The 18128-nt window shown below is 44.1% G+C and overlaps 2 protein-coding genes across 4 annotated transcripts in view; both read right to left on the reverse strand.

The window, feature by feature from the left end:
• The window catches only part of tspan13b (tetraspanin 13b), a 6325-nt gene extending 3995 nt beyond the window's left edge, over nucleotides 1-2330 (reverse strand). The window contains exons 1-3 of the mRNA XM_056399943.1: nucleotides 2127-2330; nucleotides 823-990; nucleotides 26-106 (exon numbers count right to left, since the gene is read on the reverse strand). Coding sequence (XP_056255918.1) covers nucleotides 26-106; nucleotides 823-990; nucleotides 2127-2189 — 312 coding nt within the window. The 5' untranslated portion in view covers nucleotides 2190-2330. The remainder of the gene's footprint in view (nucleotides 1-25; nucleotides 107-822; nucleotides 991-2126) is intronic.
• Nucleotides 2331-5283: 2953 nt separating this feature from the next.
• Nucleotides 5284-17895, reverse strand: bzw2 (basic leucine zipper and W2 domains 2). Of its 3 annotated transcripts, none has more exons than XM_056398522.1 (12): nucleotides 17793-17895; nucleotides 14986-15056; nucleotides 12795-12971; nucleotides 10431-10534; nucleotides 10264-10329; nucleotides 9005-9140; nucleotides 8687-8796; nucleotides 7941-8111; nucleotides 7714-7860; nucleotides 6496-6634; nucleotides 6273-6395; nucleotides 5284-5619 (listed from the first exon to the last, which is right to left on the reverse strand). In XM_056398522.1, the coding sequence occupies exons 2-12, from the start codon at nucleotides 15047-15049 to the stop codon at nucleotides 5591-5593; spliced, it is 1266 nt and encodes a 421-aa protein (XP_056254497.1). In that variant the 5' UTR covers nucleotides 15050-15056; nucleotides 17793-17895; the 3' UTR covers nucleotides 5284-5590. The 3 variants fall into 3 exon arrangements, with proteins under 3 accessions (XP_056254497.1, XP_056254494.1, XP_056254498.1); XM_056398519.1 differs by lacking the exon at nucleotides 17793-17895 and adding an exon at nucleotides 17407-17425; XM_056398523.1 differs by lacking the exon at nucleotides 17793-17895 and adding an exon at nucleotides 16416-16472.
• Between the last annotated feature and the right edge of the window lie 233 nt (nucleotides 17896-18128).

An 18128-nucleotide genomic window follows, 5' to 3' on the forward strand; every position in this document is an offset into this window, starting at 1 on the left:
GTTAGAGTGAAGGTGTTGCTCTTACCTGCTGCTCTCTGTTGATGGCCAGACAGGCGCTGGACACAGAGAACTGCACAATGAACACCATGAACAGGACGATCATGTACTGAGCTTCACTGTCAAGGAACGACAACAGGTACACAACCTCCTGCACACCTGTACACCTGCACACCTGTACACCTGCACACACAGACTGACTGAGGAAGGAAACACGATGCAGCTCATGCATACATGAATGGAAAATGGATTTTCCAAAACACTGAGGAAGAGAGGGCTGAGTGCTGTAAGGCTGTAACACTACACGTATTTGTGCTTCCTCTCATCCGTTTCATCTATATCTATAAACGTCTGTCCGATCTGTTTCATCTACATCTATAAACGTCTGTCCGATCTGTTTCATCTATATCTATACACAGTAGCTCTTTACATTAAGAAAATAAAAGCCTGATAACGTGTCTCGTGGACGACGTTGAATAAAGTTAAAGATAAACCTGCTTTAAAGTCACACGTTCATCTTTCTGGCTCCACTGGATTAAAATGGAGGCTCTGCTCTTCATTACCTGTTGCCATGGAGATCCATTGATGACGGCTTCTCATATTCCTCATGTACTTGGTTTTAACTCAGAGCTGATTTATCAGGGTCAGAGTTTGTTAAACCTGCTTTTTTGTCGACTTGTCCCTTTAGGAGTGTTTTTGCTCTGACAGCGTCATCAATAATCAAATCAAGCTAGTGGCCACACCCCGATCAGTGATGTCACAGCAGGTGAAGGGAGACCCCTGACATGTTCTGGGTGATATCACCCAGCAGCTGGTGAAGGATACGAAGAAGAGCAGGACCTGGTGATGCTTCATGGCCCCGATGAGACCGGCCAGGGCCACGAAGAAGAGGAACACCCCCACACCGATGACGCCCCCCACCACCTGGAAGCTGGAGACCAGACCGAACCACTTCCCCCACGCCGCGATGCCGATCATCAGCAGACTGACCATCTGCAGGACGGACACACAGACACTACACATCTGTAACAGCTGTTACGTACACATTCATCACTCAGTGTTGATCCGTCTCTCTAATCTCTGTCGCAGCTGTGTGTGTGTGTGTGTGTGTGTGTGTGTGTGTGTGGACATGACCACAGACAGTGTGAGACAGTCAGGTGCAGCTGGCTGTGTTCACCTGCTGCAGCTGTTCACCTCTGGATACACTGAATGTTCTGGAAAACATCTGTTCTGTTAGAAGCCAGTGAAGTTCAGATCTACTCAGTGACTCTGGTTCATCTGTCACTCAATAAAAATGTTCAGGTGTTTTTTTTTTTGTTTGTTTTTTTGAACCATCTTTATTAAAACAACTTGAGTCACTTTCAAATATAAACAGACGTCACAAACAAGTCTCTCTGTGTTATCGTCCATCATGTAGTATCACATAAAATATATATCAGCAAATAAATCAATACATTTATGTAGAAGCAAAAACAGGAAAGTTAAAAAGTCGCACAGAGATAGAAATAAATAAATAAATAAACAAGTAAACAAGAAGCGTCGATGTTTTCCGTTGAATTTTATAAAATTGAGAATTCACGTTATTTTCCGTTCACTATAAATTACCTTCTTATAAATGTATTAGTGCATTTATGACTTTTAATATCTTCTATCTGTGTATCAGCGGTTACTGTAACTTCATAATATCCTTTCATTAATTGCAAATAAAATGTCCAGCTGTCCTCCAATATATATGAACGTGATGACATCATCATCAAACAAGTTTCCTCCACACCAGCAGGAAACATTTTACAGCACAGGCTCAGTGGGACTGAAGACTGAAGGGTCTGTGTCCAGGCCCCGGTGAGGCCCCGGTGAGGCCCCGGAGAGGCCCCGGTGAGGCCCCGCCGCTGGCCACATACACACCTGTGCTCAGCGGTGATAAGCGCCCTCACAGGCGGACGCGACGTCCTCTGCTGTGGCGGAAGAACACACATTAAAGCCGAACAGCTGGACTCTCAGATCTCATTCGTTTCAGGCCTGACTACAGCCAGCATCTCCCCTCCCGCCACAGACAGTCCCTGACCTCATCACTGGATCTGCGGATGAGGAGCAGCACAGTGATCCATATGGAGGAAGATGACACTCACCACATAGAGGATGTTGAGCGCGCACAGCGCGTGTTTGGAGCAGGTGAATCCGGCACAGCCCATCCTGCTCAGGGGAGACAGTCAGCCCGATAGACGGTGAACGGTGTCGGCTCCAGACAAACACAACCTCCCGCTGGAAGAGACGGTCGCTCCGCGGCAGGTCGAACCTGGACTGAGCCGAGCTCCGAGCGTCAAGTACACGTAGTCACACAGCGGTGCGGCGGAAGTTAGGCATCCTTCAAAATTAAAGCATGTCATTTGTCACTTCCGCAGTGCAGTCTATGATACGTTGACTTACAGTAGGACACCGCTGAGCTCACTCCATCATGACCTCAGTATATATATATGTGTGTGTGTGTGTGTGTGTGTGTGTAATATTTAAATATTTAGATTTGACAACACAAACAAACAAACAAATATATAAATGAAGGAGTTAGATTGGTATAGTATAGCACCAAGGAATGGAAATAAAACTGTAAGACTTTAGTTTACCAGTTTCTAATTTATGTTTGACTGCAATATAAACAAATAAAAAAATAAAAAAATAAACAAGGGAGTTAGTATTATCCACCAGGGAAGGGAAATAAAACACTTTATTTTTCATTTTCCCCATTTAAATAAAACCCAAATATTTCATAATCATATTAACATTTGCTTTAATGCTCAGGGTAAAACATGTGGTGACTCATGCTGGTGTGTTCAGGTGAAATGCAGGTAGAGTCAGCTGGTTACTCTACCTGTTACTGGTGACATAAACCTCAACATCTGGTTCCTTGACGTCTTCCACGGAATCACGTCTGCGCATCATCATCATCATCATCATCACTTCTGTTAGAGATACAGATTAAATCTACATATATAGCTATACATATATAAATATATCCTTATTAAACCAACACAGCAACTCATATTGAGCTTCCTCTTCTTTGTGTAAGGCGATACGTTGGTTTGTTGCTTTAACAAGAAGAAAATATCTTGGTATTAAAATGTCACTGTAACAACAGGAAGAACAGATTTCATTATAAAGATAAAATATTGTGACAGAGTGACGTGGAGCAGATTCTTTTCCTCGTGTTAGCTGTAATTTATATTAACCATCAGTGATTAAATACTAAATACTCACATCGACGGTATGAAATGTTATGAATTCACGTCGCCTGGAAACCCCATGCTTTTATTTTGAAGACAACGTCCGGTTTTAGTGTGGTCATCTACTTTAACTTGCCGCCTGTTTGGCGTATGACTCAGTTAGGGACGGGCTTCGGGGCTCCCGGCCTGCTGATTGGCTACAGAAACGTCCTGTTATCTCCCCCGAAAATCTTCCAGAAAGAATCCGGATCAGCTGGTCTACCTGAGCAGGACCGGTCCGGTCTACCTGAGCAGGACCGGTCCGGTCTACCGGAACAGGACCGGTCCGGTAGACCGGAACAGGACCGGTCCGGTCCAGTTGGAGACGCTGTTTGTCTGTTGATCCTGTCTCACGTTACACTTCATTCATGATTCATCAGACACCCTGTTGACCTGCAGAGAGCGCCGTCCTCTCTGGGTCACACCTGCCCTCAGCTTCTCGTTTCCATGGTAACAATCAATGACACCTGCGCTGATAAGTAGCGCCCGACAAGAAACAGGAAAACATGGCTCATAATCTGTGGTTTGCTAACATCGTTATGGAGAGAAAGAGAGGAGAAAGAATTTTTGTTCCAAATCATTTTTATTTTTAAATTTTTTTAAATTCCTGACAGTCAGCGCCGGCGCCATATTGTTTTTAGGTTGTCCGTCCGTTTGTCACAGTCTCATGGACACGAGATCTCAGAAACACCTTGACGGAACAAATTTGGCACAAACATTCACTTGGACTAAAGGATGAACTGATTAGATTTTGGTGGCCAAAGGTCAAAGGTCACGGTGACCTCACAAAATGCAGTTTTGTCCTTGTGAACGCAATATCTCAGTAATGTCTTAAGGAAACTTATTCAAATTTGGTAAAAACATTCACTTGTACTCAAGGACAAACTGATTAGATTTGGGGGTCAAAGGTCAAGGTCACAGGGACCTCAGAAAACATGATTTTGGCCTTTTGAACACAATATCTCCAGAACCCCTGAAGGGAATCCCTTCAAATTTTGCATAAATGTTCATTTAGACTCAAGGATGAACTGATTAGACTTTGGGGGTCAAATGTCAAAGGCTTTTTAGCCATTACTCAAAACTTCATTTCACACAAATGGTTCATATTTTGACTGGATAAACAGGGATGTAACCTGAAACTAGTCTGAATGGCGGATGAATTCTACCCAGAATTCATTGTACCACAGTCCAGCTTAAGATAGTCAAGAACTAAAATTCGGATGAATTTCAAGTCTTTCTGAAGTCTGACAGTCAGTCTGTGATAAAGTGCTCTGCCATGAGCTGCTGCTAACACGATGATAGTAAATGCTAGTGTGGCAGGTTACAGGTGCTGTGCGTTATCTGATGCTCTGCAGCACAAACCTTCCTCATGTATTAAATATCATCTTATATCGAACATGTGAGCTGCTGCATCAGAAAATAGATTTAGTTTGTTATCGTTATAGTTTTATGTTGTGTTGAAGGTCAAACAGAGAAGCTTGATCAACATCATTTCCTCGAGTTAGCATGGTTAGCCTAGCTTAATTTATCATATCAGTTGACCCAACCTGTGTGCCGGTGCCCCATGAACTGCACTGTACTTCATATTTTATATTTTCTCTGACTCTGGATAAACAGGATGTTACCTGGAACTAGTCTGAGTAGCGGAGGGATACGACCACGAGGAGGTGACTCTAGTTATTTTAAATATAGATCACCTCCTCGTCGTTGTTTCCTCCACCAACCAGACTGCAAGGTGCTGCAAGTGGGCCGATAAATAATTTGCTAAACAATACCAAATATTTAGTTACGAGGCGGGATGTGGGCGAGAGATTTTCAGGACGGTCATAAGTTGGAAAAGGTTGAGAACCAGTGTGTTATATTATTATTCAGGGTAAGTCTGTATTATCCTCTCTTATTTTTGCATTATTCCTGTTTTTGATTTTATGGTTAAAGATCACAAATGTGAACCGGTAACCACAGCAACAGTGAGCGGTGAAGAGATCCGTCAGATCGTCAGTGACTGGGTTTACAAAGAGGAAAACACATGTACATATAAAACCAGTTTATTCATAAAAAGATGAGTTAAATACACAAGTGTTTTTATAAAACTCACTTGAGTGTGCACTAAAACACGTGTACATCTACTGCGGAGGTCACGCTCCCATTGCTGGACACCGTCACAGACGGAGAGCGTGCTGAGACTTCCTGGTTGCACGGCGGTGTTCGGCTGCTTCAGGAGGAGCGGGTCTGTGGTCGTTGTGGGTGGAGGGCCTCCACCTCAGCTCAGGTGGAGGATACACTACATGTTACCTATCTGCTGCACAGTCAGGACTCAGACTACAGGAAGTCCTCCTTCAGCCCTCCTCCCCCTCCGACTCCGACTCTGTGGACAAGAGGCGAGTGAGCTGACAGCTCCACCTGCTGGTTACACTGACAGTTACAGCTACTGACCGTCAAAATAAGAGCCTGTAGGTTTAGAAGCTGATCTCTACTCAGACGATAAAATAAAACTTGGAAATGTTATCCCTGAGTAAAACAATAATCATCACACATTTGACCTTCTGAGTGATGATGAAATACTATCATAGTGGTGATTATAAGAGACGTGAGTCCTAGTTTTGACTTATCTTATTGTGAGTTACTATGTCATTGTTTTAACCAAAAATAATCAGGATTCTCAGTCATAAATGATTGAATGTAATTATGGGTCCTGTTATCATGATTGTCTCTTCTACTAAATCATTAAAGTTGTTCATGTTCATACATGAGGATAACGTAGAAAAACATACAACATGGTCACTGTTGCCATTTTTATCTAATGTCTTATAAAAGCTTATAAATGATTTACAAAGTGTTAAGCTAATTAATAAACTAGTTAAAACCATCCATAAATCCTTTACAAGGGGAGTCGGATTATAAAGTGGAACCAAGTTTCTTTTTAAACCCCCGTCGTGAAAAAAGAAATATTTTTGCAGTAATTATGAAGTTATGATAAAGAGGCTCCTGACAGGAAATAAAAGAACTCGTGGTTATTACCTTCTTCAGCGTTCTGGAGCCACTCCACAAACTTCTTCATCTGCTCTAAGAAGACACTCTTCCCTTTCGCAGCGTGGGCGTCTTTGTACCACTTCAGGATGGCCTCCTCACTCAGGACGTCAGCTGAGATCAGAGAGAGAAGCGTCAGCACCGAGAGACGCCACAGACAACACATCTGGACAGAAACAGCTGGAGCAGAGATGAGGGTGTGTGAGGCGCTGACCTTTGTAGAAGAGCACCACTATCTTAGAGAAGGACTTCATGAAGTGGATGTTGTCGTAGCAGTACTCCTGGATCTTCAGCAGCAGCACCAGCTCAGACTGACCCTGAGTGCTGAACACTGCCAGCAGAGGAGCGTAGTGCTAAAGAGAGAGAGCACACACCCTGAACACCTGCAGACCACCTGTGGGAGGCCCACAGCTCGTCTGTGCAGCAGGTTATTATGACATCATAGTGAGGCTTTGTTGCTAGGCGACATCTAGTGGTTGTGGTAATGATGACAGGAGCGAAGGGAAACGTGCAGTGACGTAGGATAAAGAGAGACAGGAGGCGGTGGTGGATGAACATAACTGTTGAATGTTGTAACCATGACAACGAAGATCGTCTGATGTTGAGAAAGTTATTTTAACCCCTTGAGGTCGATGGATGTTTCTATTAATATCTTTGTGATGAGACGGTGTAGAAATATGGTTTAAATGTTAGAGTCTGTCGATCATACGAGACTCGCAGCTTCCAACATCTGGTTAAAGAGCGACTGACGACACTCCCACAAAATTTCCTTCTAAGCATTTATTATCTATTTATCTACTATTTTACTCATAAACTGCATTATTATTATGATAAGACGAGAGATTTGGAGAATTTCAAAAACCAGGCTTCAATTTTTCTGCATTTAGGCTGAATGACGTGTTTGCTGTACGACAGACAGGAGCTGAGACTGATCTGAAAACTGTGATATTATCACTTGAGTTTTATTTTATAAGTACGTTTCCTTTAAAAGGTGAATTTAAGAAATAATGTAGAAATCGAGAAAATGACCTTTGACCCCAGAGGGTTAACCCAAATCCCCTTCTTTTCCTAAACCCAACCAAGCCACGACCGCTATCATAGTAACCACGGCGACGGTTGGTACGCCGCCGTGACAACCGAGGTCCGGTACGCATGGCGGCGTAGAGGCGCTATTTCAGGAGACGCTCCTCTGGGTCGTATCAGAGGGTTTAAGAAAACGACCTGTGAGGTCGTTCAGGTTGGAGGACGTGGTTGATATCGAACAGTGACTGAGACACGACGTGTTCTACCTGCTTCCTGTTCATTGTGAAGCCGGAGCACGTATGGAGCACGACGAGCCAATCACTCGACGGGTTCTATCCCTGAATGTACGTGCCGATGACGGACTCCGTGTCGACCTGTGCAGCGGTGCGCTCAGCTGTGTGTGACCTACTTTGAGGTGTTTGAGCGCCTGCTCCGTCACCAGCTCCTCCTTCTTGTTCCACTCCACAGCGTTCATCAGGCACGTCCACAACAAGCCGATCACTGCCTGCTCCTGCAGCTCGTTCCTCTTCATCTCCTCCTTCACGTACACCACCATCTGAACACACACACACACACACATAGTACGGCCCGGCACACTGTCTGTGACACTGATAGAGCTGACGGTGCTGTCTTTACCTCTCTGATGGGACACTGCTGGGACAGGCGTTCCTGCAGTTCCCTCTGCAGCTCTTTGCGGGTCCCCAGACTCTGCTGCACATGCAGGAAGTCAGACAGCTCCTTGAGCCCGGCTTCATTGAAGTATTTAGAGAAATGCTCCACGTTCTGTTTACTGGCTGGAAACAGCTCCTGCAGTGATCAACAAAATAAGAGCCACTGCGTTAGAAATGATAAGACGTCACAGCTCCTCCTCTCAGCCTGCTGGGTCACACACAGTGTCAGTGTCAGCGTCAGCGTCAGCGTCAGCGTCAGTTGGCCGGACTGAGAAACATCCAGCTGGTGTTTTATTTTATTTATTTTTTTAACGCCTTGATGGAACTTCTTCAAATTTACCAAACAAATTCACTCGGACTCAAGGAGGAACTGATTAGATTTTAGTGGCTAAAGGTCAAAGGTCAAGGTCAGTGTGACCTCACAAAACATTTTTTAGCCATAACTCAAGGCTTCACGGTTATGACAAAATTTCACACCAATGGTTCATATCTTATATTTTCTCTGACTCTAGATAAACAGGAAGTGACCTGGAACTAGTCTGAGTGGTGAATAATGACCAGAGGTGTTTTTACAGAACATTATGATGTCACAGTGAAGTTGACCTTTGACATTTTGGGTATGAAATGTCATCACTTCATTTTATCCTCATAGTTAAATGGTGTCCTTTAGAAACATGCTGCTGGTTGAAGTGGCTGTTGAGTTTTTCTCACCAGGAGTCTTTTATCCAGGTTGGCCTTCCTCAGAGACGAGGTGACTGAATTGGCATCTTTCTCTGCGATCCATGATTTGAACATCCTCACAGCAAACAGCGCAGAGATCCCTGACAAGAGACGCACAAAACAAAAAAGTTCATTAAAAAAATACGTTTTTTTCCTTTTCATTTAACAGAAACATTTCCTCGTGTGACAGAAAAAGTTGTGTGTGATGGGAGAGTCAGATCAGAGGCCGCTAGATGTCGGCTGACAACAACACGCAATAAAAACATAAGGATAATAATGAGCTGCTGCACAGATGCCCCCCCCCCGTACCTTCTTTGACCACGCTCTCGGTGAAGAGGCCGGTGATGATGGGAGGTGGGAGCGTGCTGTTGGCCAGCAGGATGCCGGTCAGCATGGCGAGCTTGGTCTGCTCCGACTCGCTGAAGGCCTTCAGGAAGAGCAGCAGCTACAACAACAGACACACTGTGAACCTGCAGCAGCTTTTCTTAAAAAGTTTAAAGAGAAAATAAATTTATCTAAACGTATAAAAATATAAAGATCTTACAGGGAAAAGAACAAGAGATCTTTAGAATCACCTCATCAATTCATAACGTAACCCCCCCCCCCCCCCCCCCCCCCCATGATTTCTGCCTATGAAACAGTTTCATCAGAGTGAAGGATGAATGAAAGGATGTTTTCTGTCTTTTCATCTTTTCATCATTTAATCACTGAGCAGCTCAGAGGCCGCAGCAGCTGCCGCCATCTTTCAGGTGGAATGTTTTCTTGCATGTTGCTTGATGCAGGTTATCAGCTCTACATGACAGACTCTTTATTGATGATCGGATCTGCAGCTTCTTCAAATGTAGATAAACATCAACGTGATCATGTGACTGTAGATGTTTTATTTCACCTGGAGAACAGAAGCAGTGGAGCGTCGTTCAGGAGGCTCCAGCTCTACACCTGTGGTTCCTCCACGATGTTCCACGCAGTACACAACTATTTTACCTTTAATGTAAGACACGCTGAACGTCTTCACTCGTCTTTAACTGTGATGTTTGTTGGTGAATGTGAGACGTTCATGTCACACACGTCTGTCGGTGACATCATCACGGCTTCCTTCAGACTTGTCTGATTGGTTCAACTCACAGGAAACTTTGTGTAAATGTTGCAGTGATTGGTCTGAGGTTTCAAGGGATTGGATGAACTTGTGTTAATTATTGCGACTTCCTGGAGGGATGCTTTTGATTGATCTTATAGACTTAGTAATAGCACTGTATGCTAATGTGGATATTAAATTAAATAAAGGAAACAGTTCAACGGAGTCAAGACTTTAAAAACAGCGCCGCCGCTGAGGAAAAGAAGTTCTGTGCTTTGATTTTTCAGTCAGGTGTTTAGCTCCGAGGTGACAGCAAAGGTTTCAAACAGAACGAACATGTTCAGATGTTATTATGACTCTTTATTTCACACCCTGACCTGCTTTAAAAGCTGTAAACGATTCACTTTCATTAGTAGTATTCTTATAATAATAGTGGACTTTATAGAGAAAACAGATGCAAACATGTCACCACTACATATCATGAAGGCTTCACCTTTTTGATTTCCTCCTCAAAGGCCTTCTCCAGATATTTGTATCGTCTGATGAGCTTATTGAAAACCTGCCGTCACAAAACACACAGTTGCATAATTAGCCGAGTAACAAGCAACATGTTTATATAATGAGCAGAACCCCTCCCCTCCTCCCTATGCGCAGGTGTACCTGAGCATACAGACGTAGAGCGGCGTGGCTTTCCTCCGTGGTGAACACGCAGAACGCCGTCACCTTGGTCTTGTCGCCCTCATCGATGCGAGTTCCTCCAGGAGCTGTGGAAGAGGACGTGTTATTGAGAACATGATCTGTCCTGTGATGTGACGGCCACCTGGCTGATACAAGGTTTTCAGGTTTAGGTCGCTTCAAGCTAACGGCGTGTACAGGTGTTCCTAATAATGTGCTCGCTGAGTGTATTAAAAATAATTTGGTGGGAGTGTAAATGACCCCAGTGCATGATGGGATTTGTTTCTAAAATGTGTAAAGTTTGTATTTGTGTATTTTGTTTCATGGCCTTTATTTTGCTATTTCCTGTGAACAAAGTGTCTTATTTTGAAAAGAGCTTACACACAGAGCTCACAGAGATAAATAATCAATGAGGTTGATTTTCTCTGTCAGTTTCTGATACGTGTTCAGGTCCGTGTCACAGCAGGTTCAGTAAGGAAGCCCAGACGTCTCCCGTCCGCCCCGAGGTCTCGTCCTGGTGTGAAGGCTTCAGAAACACCTCAGCTGTTTCCTTTAGATGCTGAGGAGAGTCTGGACCCCCTGCTAAGGCTGGATAATCAACTAACTGCTGTTTATTATTAACTCTGAGTTTAGAGAGTAAAACCTTTAACTGTAATTGGTTTAACAGAGAGTGAGCTGCAGAGCACAGATTACAGGACAGGATGTGTGTGTGTGTGTGTGTGTGTGTCTCATACTACAGACAGATTAAGATCAGTCTAAGGTTACACAGGTTCCATGAATGGAGACAGGCTGTCTTTCATTAATCTTGTAGGTAAGTGATTTCTACCAACATGGAGGGAGGTTCTGACGTATGTGACCACAGGTCTGAGAGCTGCACCTGATCTCTGCTGCTCAGGGAATGAAACTCTTCACACAGACGAGAAGTGAATTCTGTTTCTATACATCTCCATGGAAGCGTTCAAAGATCAGAGTCGATGTATTTGTACTTTGTTTGTGAAGCAGACGGCCAATTCACAGATTTTTCAAGAAGAAGAAGAAGACGACCGAGCTGAAGGCTTGAGTTCTCCGGTGCTTAGTGAGGAGATCTGTTTGATCAGAGGGAATTACTGTGTTAATCTGACAGAGCCAGCAGTGATCCCTCTGTCCTTGTCTGTGTGAACAATGCAGCCCTGGACTGAACCGGTGTAGAGCTCCGTGAGGACGACAACACTGACCGCTGTCTAGTCCTGGAAGAAGAGTCCTGAGGGTCAGGACAAAGCACCAACTTATTCCAGTATTTGCAACCAGTCCTCCGACCTGAACAACCCTCTAATACAAGCTGCAACCTCCAGACTGAAACATGAAGCTTCAACACTGAAGAAGCAGACGCTGCAGTTCCTCTAACGACCACTAGAGTCTGGCTCCAACAGTGAGTCAGTCCCCATAGACTCCCATGTTAAAATGTCCAACTTTACAGCAGAAATAAACATGTTTACAGCCTGGTACAAAAACTGTTTTGGTCTCTAGAGCTGATTTCCTCCTTCATGACACCTGTTTATATAACTCACCTGTTTACATTTTATTAAGGACTACAGTTATGGAGGATTACACAGGTATGCACCGAAGCCTCGTGCCCCTCCTCTTTGCCCATTTTTGGATTAGCTGGGAGTTAGGGGGCGGAGTCAGACACTGCCAAGATGGCAATGGTGGAGCAGCTCACTCTGAGCTTCAGAAACCTGTGGGTGATGTCACAGAGGCGACTCATAGGAGTGTCTCCTGAAATAGCGCCCCTACAGCAACAGGCCTACTGGAACTCGGTTGTCATGGTTACAATAATAAACATGCAGACTGTACCGAGAGTGGTTAATATAATCACAGAACTTACTATAATAACGGTCATGGCCTGGTTAGGTTTAGGAAAAGATTGTGATTTGGGTTAAAATAAATACTTCCTCAACATCAGAGAATCTTTGTTGTCGTGGTTACAATAATAACTGTGGTTAACTTTGTCGTACAGTCATGGTTCATAGAAACAACATTAAACAGCTACTTTCACATGGGAATCGAACATCGCTCTCCTGAGTCACAGTCCACCTCACTACATCATCATCACTACGACCACTAGATGTCACCTAGCAACAAAACCTAACTATGATGTCATAATAACCTGCTGCACAGACGACCTGTGTGCTCGTTTCTTAAAGGAGGAGTCTCCTACAGTAATGATGCTATATGATGTAATGCAAATCAATACTAATCATATATATATATATATATATATATATAAATATCACAGTGTAATTACATGTTGTCATCTACAGAAAGATGAACACAGGTCACAGGTGATGACCTCAGCCCGTCTGGACTCACCGAGCATGCTCCCTGCGATGAGGATGTCGAACAGTGTGTCGGCATAGCGTCTGTAGTCCAGCCGTGACCCTGTGGTGTCCAGAAACTTGGCTACAGCCTCCAGGTCGCCGCCCGCGTCATTAAGGCCCGCAACAATCGTGTCTCGAAAAACTGTCGGCTCGAACTTCTCCTTTTCATCTAGGACAGAGGGTCACATGATCAGGGCAGAAGGGTGAGAAGTGCCAACCCACGTCTTTGTGCTTTCTAATGTATTTACACTTTACTGCTCACAGGTGACTGAAGTCCACAGTGGTTTAGATTCAGTTTCCCGCCTCCAGAGCAGCCACTGGTTTCCATTCACCTCCTTCCCAACAGTGTGGGTCAGACGTGCCGCTCCACTTCCCAATCCAGTGTTTATGAGCAGACACACAGGAAGGTGGAGACACAGTGGAGTGGGAAGTATTCTTAGCTCATCGTGTGTTTTAATTACTCATGAGTGTTTATGTTATATTTTACTCCTTTATTTGTCTCATAGGTAAATAAAAGGATTTTAAATTGATCCTAAAAACAAACTTGGAGCTGGTCCACATGCGAGTAATGTGAGTGGATCATGTGCTGCACATGATGTGACCCAAAGGTATAATATAAATAGAAACCAATAAAGACCTGAGGCTGGACCCGCCCTGCACCAGATCAACATCTGAGAGCAGCACCAGAAACATCACACCTCACTCACTTCACGTCTGCAGCGTTCTGACAGAAATAATATATATAATATATATAATCTTTACAGATTATATATGTACATATTATACAGATGTTTAGATGTTTATATATGTTTATCTTCACAGGAAAAATCAACAACTTATTTCATCATTTGAACACATTCTTCACAGGGTCAGTTCACCCCAGGGAACAGTTCACAGGGACTGTAGTTTTATTGTTGACCACATCAGTAACCGACACTGACTGTTGAGCATCAGAAACAAGATGAAGGCAGCAGAACTCTGAGCTCCCTGAAGACTGGATGTTATCAGGAGGAAGTGAGATAACATGTTTTCTTTTCATTTGTGAGGTGATGCTGTAAATCACATTTTTATAAAAAATTTTAATTATGTTTTACTCGTTTTTTTTGCCTCCGCTCCGGCGACAGTCAGAGGCGTCTGTCCCGTTCTCGTGGACACGATATCTCAGCAGAGCTTCACTCAGACTCAAGGATGAACTGATCAGATTTTAGTGGCTAAAGGTCAAAGGTCGAGGTCACAATGACCTCACAAAACACTTTTTAGCCATAACTCAAAACTTCAAATCTGCTTCCCTACTGTGTGTACTGTGCGTACTGTGTGTACTGTGTGTACTGGGTGTACTGGGTGTACTGTGCGTACTGTGTGTACTGTGCGTACTGTGTGTACTGTATGTACTGTGTGTACTGAGTGTACTTCGTGCTGGGTGTACTGGGTGTACTGTACTACACCGCCCTGGCCAGCATGACGATCAGAGTATATTTAGATCTTTGTCTGCTGATTCTTTCCTGTAACCCACAGCTGAAAGCTAGCACAGAGCTAAGCTGCTCAACTTAATCCACTCAGGATTTTTCACCCACAACACTGATTTAATCAGATGATTATTCATTCTATCATGTTATCAGTTTCAGACTATATTTTACTTCAGGAAAAGTTCCTGTCTATCTGCTCACACACTTTAAAAACTGAGGCTGCTCCGTTCACTGACAAGATGCTTCTGCAGGAAGTTAAATCGCTTTTATCAGTTCTGAAACTCCAGGGTCAAACGATACCCGGCCTTCGCAGAGAGAGTCAGATGGTCCGAGTCTCTGTGCCAACTTCCTGCGAGGAGCTCTCTCTGCGTTTGAGTGTTAGGAGCTGGTCACATTAGCATTTAGCTGATAATGCTGATAACGAGTCAGTCAGAGCAACGTCTGGAAATTTCCCCTCCGTGTTCAGCAGCTCAGTCTGACTCTGAAACAGTGGAACTCCCTCCAGATATTCACCAATGAGTCTGTGACATCAGTGTCTACTGTGCTTTGTGTGTGTGTGTGTGTGTGTGTGTGTGTGTGTGTGTGTGTGTGTGTGTGTGTGTGTGTGTGTGTGTGTGTGTGTGTGTGTGTTTATTGGTGGATAAACTGATCATTTGAAATGTGCAGAGAAACACAAACAGCTCAGACACAAACCTAAACCCTCTGTCTGGTACTCACCCCTTTTCCTGGTCTTAAACCTCTGGCCTGTGAGCACTGGCTTCTGCTGCTTACCGGTATTCATACAAGTCCTGAAACACACAAACAGGGCGTCATGTGACGGGTCTCCTCTTCACTCTGCCTCTAGTGACAGAGGATCTGAACCAGCTTCAGCTCTTGGATTGAGCCGTCGCTGCTCCTTGTTTCTGATTTGCAAACTAAAAAAAAAAGCAGCTGTTTTGTGTTTTTTCTTTTTAAATGTAGAGGTCAAAGGTCATGCAGTCACTATAATGCAGCAGGTAACTGTGATAATCTTTCAAATGTGGATGCAAGGATCAAAATGGGTATGTTTATCCCTCTGAGGCCGTTCATTTGAAAAATCCCATTAGCCACTTGAAATTTCAAAAGATGGCCGCCATGTTTCTGACTCTGCAGATGTCAAATTCACAATTCTTATTGTCCATTAAATATTATTTTAAATAACTGAAATGTTTTTTATGCTGCTGAGGTTTGTGGCCTGTCGCTCGCTATAATTGGTCTAATTCAGTAGGGTTTTATTTGTAAAATGTAGGTAAACTGTTTTCACCGGTTTAATTTCTTCCAGTGAACTACATTTAATTTTTAAATGTTTGATTTGACACGTGGATCATTCATATCAGAAAAATGTGGGGGAATTTAAAAAAAAAATAAAAAAAAATAAAGACATTTTCTTGCCTGAAATGTCATCCATCTTGGAAATGGTGGCCATCTTGAATTTTTGAGTGGCTAATCCAAAGAGTAAAACCCAAGGAGGATTTGAGTATTGTCTCCACATTTGGAGGATTTCTCCTGAAATATGCAGCTGGCTGCTGAGCTCCTGGTTCAACCTCTAACTTCAGCTCTGCAAAGAGCGAACAGGCCGGACGCTGACGTGCATCACCTGCTGTCGGCTGCACCGACCTGAGAGGTGAGCAGAAAATAAATAGGAGCAAACTTTGATTTGAGGTGCAGTTTTAGCAGAATTAGCATCAACTGAATTCAGCAGTGGTGAATGAGGCAGGAGTCAGAGCAGATCTAATCCAGCAGAGTCCCGTCAGGACAAAAACCTTTTCATAGACGTGTAAAAGAAACAGCCACAACAGGCGTGAACCAGCACGTCCAGCCGTGAGACTCACCTCCTACAACTTCTACGTCACTGCTGAAATGACTGTGGCCTGCACTCTTTAAAATTTAGATTTCAATATGTTAAAGATGAATCAACAACAGGAATGATGGACATGTAAACAAATTGATTAAAACTCAAGCAGGAGCACGAGAGAGAGCAGCTCTTAGCCAATAGCTGCTTGGATCCTTATTAATGTTGCTTAATTATCTTTTTCAATATCCAAAGTTCATCCTGGTGAAAAACCTGCGTCCGCCTCAGCAGCTCTTCCTCCGAGGACGATGGTTAGAATAAGTTGGAAACTGCTTACCAGCGGTGAGGTCCTCGTGCTGCCTGAGTGAGTTGGGCTGTGTTGACTGTCTGAGTGTCGGTCTGCCTGTTAACCTTGTGCTCTGCTCTATATATAGTCAGCTCATCCCTGCAGTGTAAACCTGCCTCTGACTCTTAGGCACAGGACACGTGTCGTATTACTCAGAGTGTGTCCAACTCATTCTCTCCCGCTCCGTCACTCAGTGACACAAACATACTACAGAAACACATGGTGTGTTAGTGTGTGAGTGTGTGAGTGTGTGTTATTTCTAAAGACACATGTTGATGGCTGCGTGTTTCCAGAGAAGCAGCAGAGCCTGAGAGCTGGGTCAGGGATTACTGCACTTTCTAATCCACAGCATCAATCCCTGTTGTCTGGAGCTCGGTCGGCTCAGGAGCAGACTGTGTGTCGCTTCACTGCCACCGCTCACTCACAACATACGAACATGTCAGGAGGAGCAGAGCCGGGCCGACCACCTGAGCGCCTCAACCTGCATTTCCTCTCATGGCCACCAGGTGCTGGTTCCATAAAAACTATTGACTCAGGGACGTTCTCACTGAGAGCAGTTCTCTCGCTCTCACTTCCACACTCTCTCACCTCGTCCCCCTGGAATTACAATCAAGGATTATCTTCAAAATCCTAAAAATGTTTCTGTCCCTCCGCTGGACGAGTTCCCGCCTTTGTCAATGGGACAGAAACTGTAGATTCAACAGCTGGAAGTCACACCAGCTTTCAGAGACAGTAACCTGCCGCTGCCACAAGAGGGCAGGAAGTTATATGATGAATCCTTTACAGGACAGAACGCTGCTCTGAGATCAGATGTAAGGAGGGATATCACTTCCACATCAGTATTGATCTAATTGATGATTATTTTTAGCTTTAACTGCTCAAACACTGCCGGCCTTTCTTCACCACTGCTTCTAATGATCCGACACTCTCACACAATCAAACACTGTTTTCTTTTCCCATGGATCATCTGACGACCTCTTACATTTCTCTGGTGACCCTTTGGAGGGGTCGGACCCCTAGTTTGGGAACCACTGGACTGAGTGTATTTGACGTAGTTAAAACCAGCTCCACCTGCAGCAGCTACAACAGTAAAATGTATCAGCATTATTATAATAAATTATCTGCTTGTACTTTTACTTTACTTTTACTTTAAGCACATTTTGTTCGCAGTAGTTCTGTACTTTTTACTGGAGCAATTTTAGATTGCAGTAATTGTACTTTACTTTGGTGTGAACCAACAATTACTAGAAGTGACTTTAGACTCCTACACAGGACCATAGAAATCACTGTGAGACATGTGTGGACAGATGTTAGCAGCTGCTAAGACTCAGGTGCGCAGGTGTGTGAGCAGTGGTCATACAGTCTCACCTGTGGGATGCAGTCGTCTGTGTATCTGGTGGAGCACTCTTCCGTCTGAAGTGTGTTGAGCTTCAGGCTGCTGGACAGCAGGTGGGACAGACCCAACACTTCACTGCAGGGGATTCTGACCCCCGACTCAAACCTTGAACACGGCAGTCAGAGCGCCGGGCAGAGCTGCACATCCACATCTCATATCTGAAAGTCACAAAGACTGAGTCAGGTGACATTCAGAGTGAGTGCTAGATTTACCTTCAGTGTTTTTACTCAGCACACAGCGGGCGTCTTCCCCTCCGTTCGGCGTAGTGGTACGTTCCAAGAATGGCCCAACTCTCCAAGGCGCCGGTT

The sequence above is a fragment of the Seriola aureovittata genome, chromosome 16 (assembly GCF_021018895.1).
Source record: "Seriola aureovittata isolate HTS-2021-v1 ecotype China chromosome 16, ASM2101889v1, whole genome shotgun sequence".
Taxonomy (NCBI): Eukaryota; Metazoa; Chordata; class Actinopteri; order Carangiformes; family Carangidae; genus Seriola; species Seriola aureovittata.

Coding starts and splice junctions, on each gene's coding strand:
- bzw2 (XM_056398519.1), bottom strand. Junction 8,797..9,004: donor CGAGAGCGTGGTCAAAGAAG/GTACGGGGGGGG, acceptor GTCTCTTGTCAG/GGATCTCTGCGCTGTTTGCT. Junction 5,620..6,272: donor GCTCCAGAACGCTGAAGAAG/GTAATAACCACG, acceptor TCTTGTCCACAG/AGTCGGAGTCGGAGGGGGAG.